This window comes from Haliotis asinina, chromosome 16 (genome assembly GCF_037392515.1).
Source record: "Haliotis asinina isolate JCU_RB_2024 chromosome 16, JCU_Hal_asi_v2, whole genome shotgun sequence".
NCBI lineage: Eukaryota > Metazoa > Mollusca > Gastropoda > Lepetellida > Haliotidae > Haliotis > Haliotis asinina.
This window is the reverse complement of record NC_090295.1, coordinates 3,926,886-3,942,303: the sequence shown is the minus strand read 5'-3', so window position 1 is coordinate 3,942,303 and position 15,418 is coordinate 3,926,886. Positions and strand designations below refer to the sequence as shown.

Here is a 15,418-nt window from a genome sequence, read left to right as displayed (position 1 = left end):
CAGACAAACAGTACATTTTGGTGGCGGAAAGTACTTGTTTACTGAAAATACTGTCAATTAGTGTACAGGATTTATTATTGACATGCATATCCGGACCTTTCTAATATGTTTCACATTTCTTTCAAGTCTGAAACCTGATGCCTGCTGAATACACCACAATCCCTACTAATAAATCTTGCTGACTGTTATTTCAGATGACCCCACTGAGCTGAGGAACATAGCCCTGCAGGAACCCGAGGTGGTCGCTAAGATGAAACTGAAGATTAACCAGTACCGAAATATGATGGTCCCGGCACAAAGGAAACAATGCTCAATACTAGCTGAACCATCTCTACACGGCGGGGCGTGGCCCCCAGGGTGGTGCTGAGGGCCTCTCGCGTCCCCTGAAATCTAATAGTGTCCTCCGATGTCTCGTAGCATATTGATGTTTCGTTTCTCTGTCCCTCAAGAGTCCTCTGATGTTCCCAAAAATCCACGATGGCCTCTGATGTCTCTTACTAGCCTTACTTACTAGCCCGGGACTGTTCCTCAACAGTCCATGGTGGACCCCGATATTTCTCACTATCACATCTTGGCTCCTGATGGTCTTTACTAGTCTACTGTGACCCCTGATATCCCTTACTAGCCTCTGGCGACCCATGATGGTCTTTACTAGCCAATCGTGGCCCTTACATCGCCACGGTGATGCTGAATGAAGCTGTCCGAACATGAAACAGTGGCAATATATTATCAATAAACTGGCTTAGTCAATGAAAAATATACAGTGAGTGTGTGTGCGTGTGTGTGCGTGCGTGTGCGTGCGTGCGTGCGTGCGTGTGTGTGTGTGTGTGTGTGTGTGTGTGTGTGTGTGAGTGTGAGAGTGAGAGTGTGAGTAGCAAGCACGAAGCAACCTTCAGTCTGGCATTTTACCATGGTGTTTAACCGTTCATTGTTTCAATTGTTACCACTTATGATAACATCTACGATCTTCATATATTTTCTTTCCTTGGCGTTTTCCTTAAATCTATGATTACGAAGTTTGAACAGTTACGTCTGATGTCGTTCAGTGAAAATATTCTACATGTATTTGTATTGAATATTTCATGAATAAACAGAACTAGCATCAACATAAACAGAACTAGTGTACAACATCCACTTAATGCCAAAATATCCACAAAGATAAGGGGTTGATATCAACCCAGTAGTATACACATACATGCTATATAGAGATATGCATTCATACACGCACTCTCTCCATCTTTCTCTCTCTCTATGAATATTGCTAAGTGCGTCGTGACAAAGAATAACACAAACGCACTCAGCATTATCACGTCTATATGACGGCGGTCTGTGTGTAATCGAGTCTGGACTAGGCAATCCAGTGATCAACAGCATGAGCATCGATTTACACAAGTTGGATACGTTGACACGTGTTAACCAAGTCGGCCGGTCTGACCATACTATCCCCTTTGTCGACTCTTACGACACGCATGTTTTTCTGAAGATCAGTTTTCTACCCCGGATCTTCATGGGTTCGCACGGGAACGAGATCTGATAACTGTGTACAGTAATATTGCCATTTCTCGGCTAAGACAACCCCTACCTTACTTTTATCTGGGACGGGTCAACTTCAGGTCACACCGCCCTCGACTTGTTGACCCAGGAATATCTTTATTAATAGGACCCCGCTTTTGTCATCTTCAACATACGTGTCGTAGCATTTCATCGGGAACTGACACAGTCTATACACCATTTACCAAGCTCCCAAACAGACCGCGACTGAACCTTTACATTAACGATATTTAGATAATTTGAAGAACTTATTAGTTTATCAGAACGAGCTCTGACAACGCGTAGTCATGGTTTCCAGGTGGACGTACATCACATTGACGATGTTGCTGTGTGTGGAGTTGGGGGAGTCACGGACGTTTCGCGCTGCGGTTCTTGAACACGCCTTGCACCTTCCCAACAGGAGTTTTGTCGTATCCAGACAACAAGCGCTGGCTTATGCTGAACCTAACTTGGTCGAATTCGAGCGTGAAGCCGCAACCGCACGAGCGCAGGTAGGACACTTCGAGCTAACTTGATGTACTGTAAGCTATCTTTACAACGAACGTGCTTATATCGAACTGACGGATGTAACGAACTCTTTTGGGACCCGGACACTTGCTGTATGTTCTAGTGTAAATACATGTAACGAACTACCGTTATAACGACCTAAACCGTAACCAGAGGTTATAGCCGTTGCACATTGTTCTTGTTTGAAGTTAATAACTATTACTTGTATCTAGAATAGACACGCCCCATTGGTGATAATCCGCCTCTCTGTTGTCTAGTGGACAAAGGGGAAGGTTGTTTGATCTCCAACATGTCATACCAAAACTCTTTAAAGGTAGCACTTCCTGTCGCTTGGCATAAACCAATGTCTTTGTCAGTGAGTGAGTAGTTTTACACCGCTTTTGACAATATCCCAGCAAATATTTGGGGACACCTGAAATGCGCTTCACACACTGTGCCCATGTGGGAATCGAACCAGGGTCTTCCACGTGATGAGCGATAGCTTTAACCATAAGGCAAAACTCCCATCGGTCAAGTACGAAAGATGTCTTGCATAGTTTGTTTGCTGTCATATACAACACTCGGCAATATTGCAGCAATATGGCGGTGGTCTGTAAATCGTTGAGTCTGGACCTGACAATCCAATGATCAGCATCATGATACAATGATACAAGCGTGGATTGTTGAAGGCCAGGTCTAACCCTGATCTTCACAGGTAGACAAGCAGGGCTTGTTGAAAACCATTTCTAGCCCTGATCTTCACGGGTAGACAAACATGGGTGTTGAAGACCAGTTCTAGCCCTCATCTTTACGGGTGGACAAGCATGGGTTGTAGCAGCCCAATTCTAAACCTCGAGCTCATCTTCACGGGTAAACAACCTTGGATTGTTGAAAACCAGTTCTAACCCTGATCTTCATGGGTAGACAAGCAGGGGTTCTTGAAGACCAATTCTGATCGAGGACAAGCGTTTTCGTAGATGCCTTGTAAGTACATGGTAAATACAATGGCAGTAAAACCTTCAGATGCGGTGACCGGGGGCGGAGATAACACATGCACATTTCACAATCACCACCAAGCAGGCAGAACAAAAGGGAATGTAACATTAATGTCAGCTCAAGTCATGCTGCAGCATAAATGTTGGAAGAGATGGGGTCAACACGCCCGATACTCTATTCCCTTCGACGACAATCAGTTGAGATCGACTATTGCAACAAAATGCTATCCATACCATTCCACTTGCCGATACTTACTTAAAAGGGATATATCATTTGAAGAAATAGCTTTGGCAATTTAATATCTTAAACGCAAAAAAGCCTCCCAGGCTGATAATATTGAAAATTATTACCTTAAGATTCATTTGACCTTCTTGGTTTTGCGTATGTTGAATACTTTAACTTGATTTTATCAACCGGAATATTACCGTACGCATGACTGGCGAGCTCTATCAGTCCCATCTACAAAGGAAAGGACGATAACTCAGGCCCAAACTCATATCGACCAATTACGGTACTCAGCAGTTTCGGTAAACTGTCCACAAGTATACTGAACAACAGACTTAAAAACTTTTCTGAAATAAATAATGTATTAACCCATACCCGTGTGAAACAAATGATGAGGGGTCCGGAAAGGCAGGGACCATGGGTTAGTTTGCACATTAGAATAGAAAATGGCCCATTAAAATTTTGGCGTTTATTATTGATACAAGGGCAATGGCCCATTCTAAATTCAGAGAATGGCTAATAATCCTGAAAATGGCCCATTGTCAAAGTTCTCTTTCCCAATCCCTGAATGATAACATCTTTGTAATGAATATGCTCAACCAATTACTAACAAGTAGTAAAAAACTGTTTTGTGCCTATTGACTTCTCGAAAGCGCTCGGTTATGTATGGAGGGTTGAGCTCTAGCGTAAGCTACGTAACGATGGAAGTAATGGTAGATATTTAGCTCTCAGGCAAAACGTGTATGCTAACATAAGATCGTGTGTACTGTCATACTATAATAAGTCAGGCTACTTCCCATGCTACTCAGGTGTCCGCTAAAGTGACAACCTTTCCCCACCATTGTACTGTTTATTCATATATGGCCTGGACGAATTCCTTACTATTGACGGATGTACATCTATGAGCCCGCCTAACTTCCCAGATACAGATGTATTCATATGTATGAAATACATACTAGTATGTATTTCATTTATGCTACTACTCTATGCTGATGACACAGTCCTTTTTGCTGATTCAGTCCCGGAACTTCAACACACTCCTAACTCATTCCATACATATTGTAACATGTGGCACTTACACGTAAACGTAGATAAAGCAAAGAGGAGACGACTTTTCCGCATATTTGAGGTTCGGATAAACGGAGCACGACAGTATTCGGGAGCGGTCCAGCAAAACACTCTAAGCTAAAGTTCCATTATGGAAATACTTTGATTGACACTGTAGATTATTACATTTACCTTAGGGTGACTTTCAACAGAAACCGAAAACTCAATAGGCAATGAAAAATCTTTCAGACAGTGCAACTAAAGTTATGTTCTGCCTTTTGAAAAATAATATTAAAAAACTTTACTACACCTATGCTGGAAGCATTTGATGTCATGCGTTTACCGATTTTGCTATATGGCCGTGAGACATGGGCCTATGAAAATTTACAAGTTATAGAGAAGACGCACTTGAAGCTAACTTTTGGTTTGCGCTACTCTTCCCCAAATTATCGGGTATATGGGAAACAAAAGAGGGTCCCCCTTTATATCAGCCGCTAAAGGGTAATCTGTTACTGGTATAAGCTACATTCTGTTGAAACTACTCCTATCAAAATTGATTTATAATTATGCTTTTATTCGAGGCGCTACAGAAAACGGGTATGATGTTGGACCAAATATGTAAAATGTATACTTGTTATAGGTGGTCTGTTCTACATATTTCATTACCCCGTAAATGCTTAATGCCAATGGTGAACTTCTCAGGTAGAAACAATCCTAAAGGATCAATTTTATCAAAGTAGGAAAGCCGAGAGAGAAAATAGCCCTAAAGGTTTTTATTACAAATATAATTAAAACTCTCTCGATTCTAGGAAATTATCTTCTCCCGTCGTCACAGAATCGGTAACCATAACCTGCCTGTTGAAGATGGCCGTTGCCATGGCAATGAGTGTGAAAACAGATATAACCTGCAGCCTCTGTAAATCACCTGCTGTAACAGATGAATTTCATTTTTTTATTTAAATGTGGAACTTTTACTGAACAAACAAAAAAATACATTCCTATTAAATACTTTCTTTCCCTTATCTAATAATTTATAATAAAAACCCAAATTCCTGAAGCAAAATCTTGCACAATACAAAAATGTAGCAAAAATACCTAAACCTAGTCGATTCAACAGTGAAAAAGACTAAATGATTACACTGTAAACTGTGACTATCTTGTGTTGATATTGTTTATATCCTCTTGTTCCACCAAGTTTTTTTTCTTTTAAGAATAAAAGAGTTTGAGTTTGAGATTCAAAACGGTCAGCTCCACGGATACAACACCGTGCGTGACGTTCCTCCTTTCTTGAGTCACCACCGCACCCTGCCATTTGAGAAAACCCGAATGCATTTGCGGGATAAGGGGTGGTTGGGACTCGTGGGGTTTGCAGAAGGCCACATCTGAAACGTGACTCGTTACTGATAAAGGATCCTGTTCCACTATGTCCTGTTCAGTGTAGCATGTCAGCGGGAACGTTGAGCGCGATGAACATGCATCAGGATACGCCCAATACGTCGCCGATTCTTGGCTGTTGTTCACCTTTCTACTATAGCCCAGAAGGCCGACTAACATTAAATATATTGTATACTGAAAACACAAAAAAAAAAAAAAAAAAAGAAATTGCACACTTGGAGAAATAAATTATATTGACAACGGGTAGTACAATGTAGTAAATATGAGCTAATACCAGTATGAATGGGCCCCGTCTCAGTGCTACGACAGTTGTAATCTGTGTTAAAGAATGGGAGTTACGATCATCTTAGTGCTACGACTGTCGTAAGTCTGTGTCGAAGGATGTTAGTTACGATCACCACGTAGTATGTATTTTTTTGTGAAAACGCGAACTTGCACACAAATAATTATGAGATGAAAACAATTATCATATCATGCTTTATAACAAATGTTAAAGGTGAACGAGCGCATGATTCAGGCTGACCGTTAGGTCGTTTATGGTTGCTACATGTGCCATAAGATGAAGTAGATGGACAATTCACAACCTGAGAACACGGGTGCATCAAACGGGTGCGACATCTGATTGCCCCAGCTCACGCCGACGACAACGTAAACCAGTAACGTACTGGAGGTTACCTTCATATCATGAACGTTATTGTTCTTCAAGGCTTTCGGCGAGACGCTGATGAAGTCAGAACATTCTTTATTTACAATATTCGCTGAAAGTGTTGGGCCTGGTTGTGATGATCAGACACTGGTACGAGGATAAACAGAATTATGCTCATGAAGCACGTGTTCCCTGCATGGAATACATCTATGGTATACAGGTATTTACATTTAGACGAATCACTGTTTGCGTAAGATGAGAACCCATTGCTCTGTCCGTTGGTTGAGGTTAACCCTCTTTAATACTATCAGCATATTTGCCAGTGATATTGGTAAACATACCGTCACTGTGAGACCACACGCTGTCCATGCCCAACCCGCTGACATACTCCTCAATGACCTTGAAATTGGTGTTGAGGTATCTCTGTATAATACTTTGTAATATAAACATATAATTTGCAGTCGTATATCCATGTCTAAATCCTGCCTGGGATTCATTTATTCTATTCAGTGCCTCTCCCCAATTCACTAATCTTCTACTACTAATAAAAGTGAAAACCTTCCTAAAATCCTCAAGAGAGTAATGCCTCTATGGTTATTTGGGTTATCGATACTGCCTTGTTTATGGAGTGGGACAATAATACCGATTGTCCAGCTAGTTGGAAAAATACCATTTTTGAAAATTATATTGAACAATAATTCTAAATACGGTGCTAAAATATCTGACGAATACTTAATTAACCCGGGGATTATGGTGATTTATTGGGCTGTAAACATTTAATGTTGTCCAAACTTGTCTCTACTGATGGGAGAATCCAACGTATCCTTTGTTAGCGCAAAGTTAGAGTCAGGAGACGTTGGTAGGTTTGCGTCCCCAAAAAGGCAATCCGTATTATTATCCGTATCTGTGTTGAAAAGATTACTGAAGTGTCGATGTCACTCATTCATATTAATATTATTTTTTGTTACGCTAGGACTTTTCAAAGTTTTCAACTTAATCCAAAACCTTTTTGAGTCCGATATGCTATTTTCTATGTCTAACCGTCTTTCTTCAATGTAATCAAGTCGCCTTTCTTTACATACAGAATTACATTCATTTCTAATTTGACAATATTCTTCAAATAACCTCTTATCTTTCGATTTTCTAAACGGATTTAATAGCTTACAACATTTAGTTTTAAGTTTCTCACATGCACTGTCATACCATTCTAAATTGTTTAGAATTCTGTCGGCGGAAAAACGTTTTAGATTAAAAACGTCTGTTATAAAGTCCCAGTAGGATTCTTTTTGATTTTCTGTATATTCTAATAAATCATCCTCTACAAAGTTTTTTGTTTTGTGTTTGTGCCAGTTTGAGCATTAAAATCTCCACCACATAGAATATAGACATCTGGTAGATGACATACAACTTCTAATAATGATTCTTGAAATAAAATTATTCTATTTTTACAATGTGGATATAGTTTTTCGTACCATGTTGAGCCTTCTGGTTGAATGTATACGCACGAGTAGAAGATATCTCTGTTTAGACCAAATAATGCAAAAATAATGCAAATAAAACAAAAACAGCGTTTTCCGTTGTTTTTGTCCATTTCAGATACCTACAGAACTGATCACTAGTATCCCACCTGGGGGTCTTCCATATGTAGATATTTTACCTGCTGCTTTTACAATCACCTCAAAACCAGGGAAAATATTACGGATATCAATGCTCTCACTCCAAGTTTCACTAATTCCAATAACATCAAATGGTTTAATATAATCAATAAAATAATTATCAGATAATCTTTGTGTTATCCCACCAATGTTCCAAAGCACAAAGTTCACAAAGTCCGATGTATTGTTAACACATGCGGAGGTCACATCTTCCTGCTCCGGCCGTTTCCGATGCGCCGTAAAATGATGACGAGAATCGTGGCCTTGGCCCCACCCTGGTGAGAGTGTCCCCTGGGTGTGGGGACTGTTCATAAATTTCAGTTCTTATTTTAAAATATTTGATAAAAAAAGATTAAGCCGATTTTACTGTATGGAGCCGATATATGGGGTCTGAATTATTATAATGATACAGAGAGAGTCCAATTGAAAGCATGTAAAAGTCCAATACAATGAATACACTGGTGTATGGAGAATGTGGTAAATGCCCGATGTACTTGTATACGAATCCATGTGTTATAAAATACTGGATGAAACTACTAAAGATGCCTTCTTAGAGGTTTCCAAAGAAATGTTACAATATGTTGATATTATAGGATAAAACTGGACATACAGATTGGTTTTTTCATCTGTTAGACATTTTCTATTCTCGAAAGGGTTTCGGTAGGTTTGAACAATCAGTATGTTGATTCTGAGGGTAAGTTTATGTTAGAACTAACACAAAGATTAAAAGATATATATTTGCAAGAATGGTTTGCAAAAATATCACGTTCCGGTAAAAGTTTGAAAGATGTTTAAATTTACTTCTGATGCCGAAATACATCTTTCATGTCTGAATATAAAAAAAAATATAGGATAGCGTTTGAGATTGAGATGTTCGTCACATAATTTATTTATCGAAAGAGGTCAAAAGAGAAAACAAAACTTGCAAACTATGTGATCTTAACCAAATAGAAGACGAGTATCATTTCTTTTTAATTTGTCCTGCTTAATTTCATTAGGAAGTTATACAAATATTATTTTGTCCATCCAAAGCTTGATAAATTCGCAGCTTTGTTTAATAACACAAACCGTACTATACTTCAAAACTTGTCCATGTTTGCTCACTATGCCATGTTGTTTAGAACAGAATATATCTTAGAACACAATGTAACCTACAGTTGATTACTGTCTCTTTTTCAAGTATATTTTATGTGCGTGTAAATATCGATGTAATAATGTTTTCTTTGTACTACAGGCCTCTGGCCTTTCAGTACCGGAAATAAAATAATACTGAGTGACCTAGAAATTCCCAAAATTAATAAACACCAAATGGCCGCTGTACAGAGTCTTCCAGCAAATAAGTCAATGGTAGTGGCGTTTCAAATACCCAAAGACAACTATATTGAGACTTTAGTGAGGAAAAACGCCCTCCTAAAAAAATGTTTTAGGGTATGTAAACTGAGCGGACGTGATGCGTTGAAAAACAAAAGACACTTTTCCTTAGAATTGAGCGAGAAGTTGCCAGAAAGCCAAAATGTGTCTCAGGGTCTGTAAGTTCAGTGTCATATATGCCAATATATGGAACCAGCAGCAACCGAAAATGCTAAGGGAGAAATCTTTGACAAAGGTGTTTGTAAGATCAGCCATTTGTGCCATAAGTGTAAATGTTACAACACAGGTCAGTGCAGAGGGAGTAGCCTCTGCAAACACTATGCATTCTGACCGGATTGTCTTCTGGCACTGGTGACGGGTTTGGAAAAATCCGGGTTAGATTCAGTATTCATTCTTGTCTTCTCCCTTGAAGATTCATTTGTAACAGTTGGTCTTCAGCAGCCCATGCTTATCACAAGAGGCGAGTAACGCAGGCTCACTGTCTTGGTTGATGTATGGCATCGTGTCAAAGTTATGAATGTCGATGCTCAAAATGTCAATCACTGGATTGCCTTTCTTGGACTTGGTTATTAATAGACCAGCCTCATATAGCTGAAATAAGTCTGGCTTCAAACAAACAAACTCCCTAGAGTTATATACCTTCAAAAACATGAACAATACACTAACTGAAGACACGAGTAATGACCCTTGTCTCTACTCTCACACATGAGTACACACCAGTATCTACTGGCCGATAACGAGTTCCTGTGCCACAAACATGTTCCTCCAAATCAAATATTATACAATTATTGACTGGTGATGAGGACAATACCTGTTTTTTTTCTGGACTCGCGAAAAGCAGTACGAGGATCTACTGGTCGACGACAAAATCCGAGGTCAATACCACTATTCGTGGGTCCATAAAAACAGGTACCGACCGTTTTCAACAATCTATAATTGTTTTATTATGCAATTACCGAAAACAGCTTCTAAAAGCCTGTGTCCATTCAGTTAAGAAAAGTTATTTCATTTCCACTACAAACCAATATTATGTCAACAATACTGTGACATCTAAACAATAGCCCTGAGCTTGACGCCATACTCATAGTCTTAGAAACTGAAGACAGTATGACTTTTGGTCGGACCTGGGCTGGAGTCAATATGCTTTTCTGTCGATGTTCACGTGACCGCCTGTAGACCAGTCTGGTTGCCTGGAAAATATGCTTACATAATAAATGTATTTTGATACTAGGCTTTCGCAAAATGTAAGCGCATCCTGCTCCACCCGCGACACTCGTCACAAACAGCAAATTTACTCCACGTTCCTTCCATAATTCAGTTGACAGATTTATGCAGTCTCGAATATATATCGTAACGCGACCAGTGCAAACACATTCTAAGGAGTTGTATGGCGCGCTGCAGAGGTCCACGAGATTGTGAAATAACCCCACGTTGGTCAAGTGTAAAGTGTACACAGTGTAAATTCATCTGACGTCGACCAACATTGCCGGTTGTGTACCGTGGTCCAAAGGTTTCAGTCGTAATCTCGACGGCTGAAAGGGGGCATAGCAACGTTTGACAAAGCTAGTTTCAAACGTATACCATTAAAAAAAGTAGGGATTATTGGATTTAAAGGGTTGATCAAATGCAAAAGATGAAGGCAATGAGGAAACAGATGACGAAAGGAAATTAAGGGAAAATGTGAGAATTTATTCCAGTCCTTTGGAGCGGTAGGATCGAAAAATGGACTACCCCCTACTTTTTTAATGGTAGATATACATAAAAGTATAAAGTGTTTTGTAATACGATGACACATGAATTGATTGCTATGACACAATGTTTTCACATTTAAAAAGAAACTACAAATAGTTTTAATTTTTAAAATGTCTTATTCTTTTTATAGATATCAATAATATGTTAAGATATCGGTAAATAATTGAAGATATCTTATACTCCTTTGGAAACATTTACACCTATCCACTGAATACAGCAACAATTATCTACAATTAAAATCAACGTTCACCTTGATTTCCTTGTAAAAGTACATTGCAACTTCATGAATCATTTAAAATATAATTCAAAATTTCTTGAAGACAACCTCTTTCATGTTGCATTCAGGCCACGTTTCGATGTAGATACTGACACCGTATTCATAACAACGTTGTCATTAGGAATCGTTAAGATATAAAATTTACCAGATTCTATTCTTTGCAGAATGTTGATATTCTGGTCACTCCTGAAGATGGAATCTACGGCATGGGTTACAAGAGGGCAGTTCTCAGACCGTATCTGGAAACCATCCCTGACCCAAAGCACGTGACATGGAACCCGTGCACGGCCTCCGCACACATACCCAACGTTGACGTCCAAAGACGTCTCAGTTGCATAGCACGTGACAACGACCTTTACCTCGTAGCAAACTACGGCGATATGCAGCCATGTTCCATCTTGACCGACTCCAACTGCCCCTCTGATGGTCACTACCAATACAACACCGACATTGTGTTCGACCCTAACGGCACGCTCATTGCTAGATACCACAAAAAGCATCTATTCTTTGAAGACCAATTTGACGAACCAGCAGAAGCCGAAAATATCGTCTTTGAGACACCGTTTGGAAAATTTGGAGTGTTCACCTGCTTTGATATTATGTTTGACAAGCCAGCAATATCCCTCATTCAAGACCTCGGCGTTGGCAACATCGTTTTCCCCACAGCGTGGATGGATGCTCTGCCTTTCCTGGCTGCCGTGGAGTTCCATTCAGCCTTCGCTATGGGGATGGGCGTTAACTTCCTGGCCGCAAACATCCATCGGCCAGAATATAGATTTCACGGAAGCGGCATTTACACATCAGACGGCGCGGCGGTATACTACTACAACGACACCGTCAGTCCTGGCGGTGGGAAACTCCTCGTTGCCGACATTCAGGTCCTGGATAAACCTACACGTCGCCTTGGCAACGATCAAACAAAACCAGTTTCGAGTATGCTCAGCGTGGACCAGTATGAATTTAAGTCCTACGCTTTCAATGATTTGTTTAACTTTGTTTCGCTTCGAGATTCTAACGTTGACGAAATCAAGGTTTGCCATAACGCTCTCTGCTGCCACGCAAAGTACACGGCTGACATCCATGAAGGTGACACCTATGCTGTCGGTGCATTTGATGGCCTGCACACATACGAGGGGCAATATTACCTTCAGATATGCACAGTGCTTAAATGTGCTAATTCGTCATTTTCAAGCTGTGGATCACCAACGTTAGATGCCAGGTCCGTCTTCTCCAGCATCAATATATGGGGCACATTCAGCACACCGTACGTCTTCCCGGAAGTACTGATGTCAGACAAAGGAAGTCTCGTCCTTGCGCAGACGCAGTTGAGCTTCAAGAACGGTACTCTCGACACCAGGAATCCCTTAGATCTCCCGTTGTTGTCTGCGACGGTGTTCGGTCGGAAATACAGCTTGGATGACGGTCACGGCTACTACACGCCGTCTGGCAGCAACAGTCACGACAGCTGTGTCCTGGCTCTCTTTTTGTCCCTTGTGTCTATGAAACTGCTCCTTTGAACATGACATTACACCTTTGTATAACAGTGTGTGTCCAAACATAAATATTGAATTCACTGTGTCATAATAGCATCAAATATTTCAACAGACGACGTAGTGCAAATGCAAATGACGTATTTTAAATCAATACACGCCTTTACATTTTATACGGACGTTTGAAACTGTCTCGAACTGGATCTTATGAACAGTCGACCGCGTAGTAAGACATGTTTTTCGTGTAGGCCCGATAGGTTTCGAATTTTAGATGGTATGGAAGGCTTGCCAAACTTTCATGGTGATCTTTAGCAAAAATCATGTTTAAGCCTGGACGTTTCTTAAATGGTAACTATTTAAATGTTAAATGTTCTCGTCACGATATGGCTGAGATATTTCCGATGTGACACTAAATATCAACTCACTCACTCACTTAAATGGTAGCTACGCCTCTGTCACCAAACACTGAACCATTTTGTTCGACAAGTGTAGTTAGACTTACACGTGTACATATTTAAGAGCATTTTCAAGACACCAACTCACTCGAATATGCAAATCAAAACGTAGCATTTACATCATCTTTGAATTCCTTTATCTGTACATGTAATATACTTTATGCATGCAAAAAGATTACTTTTTGTGCCTAAGAGGAGTCGATTCTGAATTAAAACTATTATGTCAGGTGCGCTTACGTCTTTTGTTGTGTTGCAGAACTCGATTAGAGCTGGCTAAAGCGCCAGGTTAGTGATCCAGCGAGGTTGAGGCGTCGGGATCGAGACCACATGTGACCAGGTGTAAAAACCTCGGAGTCAACTTTGTGTGTACACTCTTTCCGTGTTATCACGCCCCCCAGTGGACTTAAAGGAACCCACGAAATCCGTTGGTATATGACGAGAAGGTGGCCACATGAATACGTGCAATCACCTACTTGCGGCTACAGCAACGTGCAAAAACTGGGTGATCCCCCTGTACAATTAGTACAGTTAATGGGGTAGAAAGTTATATGTGTCCCCTTACATGTTTCAAGACATTAGCCAGTAATGTGAATGTCGTAGTTCTTGTGAATGCAAATGCTGCTTGTGTTTCCTCCGAAGTCAGCATGTTAACCCTATATGGTTGGTCGATTTCTATTACGAGATTATAAAAAATGTGTTTCATTTCATCACTGAAACGACCCGTGAAGGTCCCGGGGTAGAATAGGCTTTCAGCAACCCATGCTTGCCATAAAAGGCGACTCAGCTTGTCGTAAGAGGCGACTAACGGGATCGGGTGGTCAGGCTCGCTGACTTGGTTGACACATGTCATCGGTTCCCAATTGCGCAGATCGATGCTCATGTTGTTGATCACTGGATTGTCTGGTCCAGACTCGATTATTTACAGACCGCCGCCATATAGGTGTAATATTGCTGAGTGCGGCGTAAACCTAAACCCACTCACTCACTCACTCATCACTGAAACGCCGACTGCTTACTTCCTCACTCAGTGATCCATTTTCTTTGATGATTTCAGTTAAAACATCTACGAAGCGTGAGTGAGTTGGGTTTTACGTCGCTTTAAGCAATTCCAGCGATGTCTGGAAATCGGAAAGGATTTCAGTCAATCAAAATATCACGTGGCCAATAAGAGGAATAAAACGTATCCGGTCAATGGTCGTTGTGTCGAATTTTATGGCGTCGAACTCTGGTTGTCTCGAAGTTACAGTTTAGTCCCTGCGTATTTATTAGCCATCCTTCTCCGGTTGTGTGAACCTCGGTTGACTCGAAGTATTAACGTAAGTCCCTTCAACTTCCACGAAACTTAATTAGACTTAATTGGATGCCATGTATTAACTCACACGCGAGTGCGCAAACCTGTTTAATACTAGGGAAAATAAATTCCCCCCCAAAAGACAAATTTCATTCTGCAGGTCTTAAGTGATTTCCACGTGCTTCACACCACAAGCCCACATATAAACTGTGAAGCGTATGAAGTCGGGGGAGTCATCTGAAAATATGCATATATTTTTTTTTAATCTTTAATCCTCGCAATGACACTGGGGCCTGTGCTTCACACATCCATTTTGATGACGCCTTTCCCAGTGCAGCTGTGTTTGTCTGTTTGACAGTTCCCAGCTGTAGCTGGTATGATTTGTAACTTTATATGTTGTACAGTATGGTTCAAAATTATTGAGAATAGTTAAAGCATTTCATATTATTAAACGAGAACAAATCAGATAAAATTGAATGTATTGTGAAAGTGAACTGACCTTTTCATGTTGTGTAGGTAACAATTTAATATTTTATCAAGTCTCCTTGAGCTTCACGGCACAGTCTAAGACGGGTAGGCATACTTCCTATCAGAGAGGTTAGTGTCTCGTGAGTTATGCTGTCCCAGTATCGAACCACTTCTCTCTTCATGTCTTCAATTTTTGTCAACCCCTTTTGATTCACAAATTCACAAAATGTTCTCAATGGGATTTAAGTCAGGACTATATGCAGGAAAAGGTAATGCAGTCACATTTTTCTCCTGAAACGACTGCTTGGCATGT

The 15,418-nt window shown here is 40.4% G+C and overlaps 1 protein-coding gene across 1 annotated transcript; it reads left to right on the top strand.

Annotated features, from left to right (window-relative positions):
- The first annotated feature begins 1,655 nt into the window (after window positions 1-1,655).
- On the top strand, window positions 1,656-13,578 carry LOC137268938 (pantetheinase-like). Its single transcript, XM_067803561.1, has 2 exons — window positions 1,656-2,042; window positions 11,566-13,578. Exons 1-2 carry the CDS (start codon window positions 1,839-1,841, stop codon window positions 12,916-12,918), a joined length of 1,557 nt encoding a protein of 518 aa, XP_067659662.1. The 5' UTR covers window positions 1,656-1,838; the 3' UTR covers window positions 12,919-13,578.
- The last annotated feature ends 1,840 nt before the right edge of the window (window positions 13,579-15,418 follow it).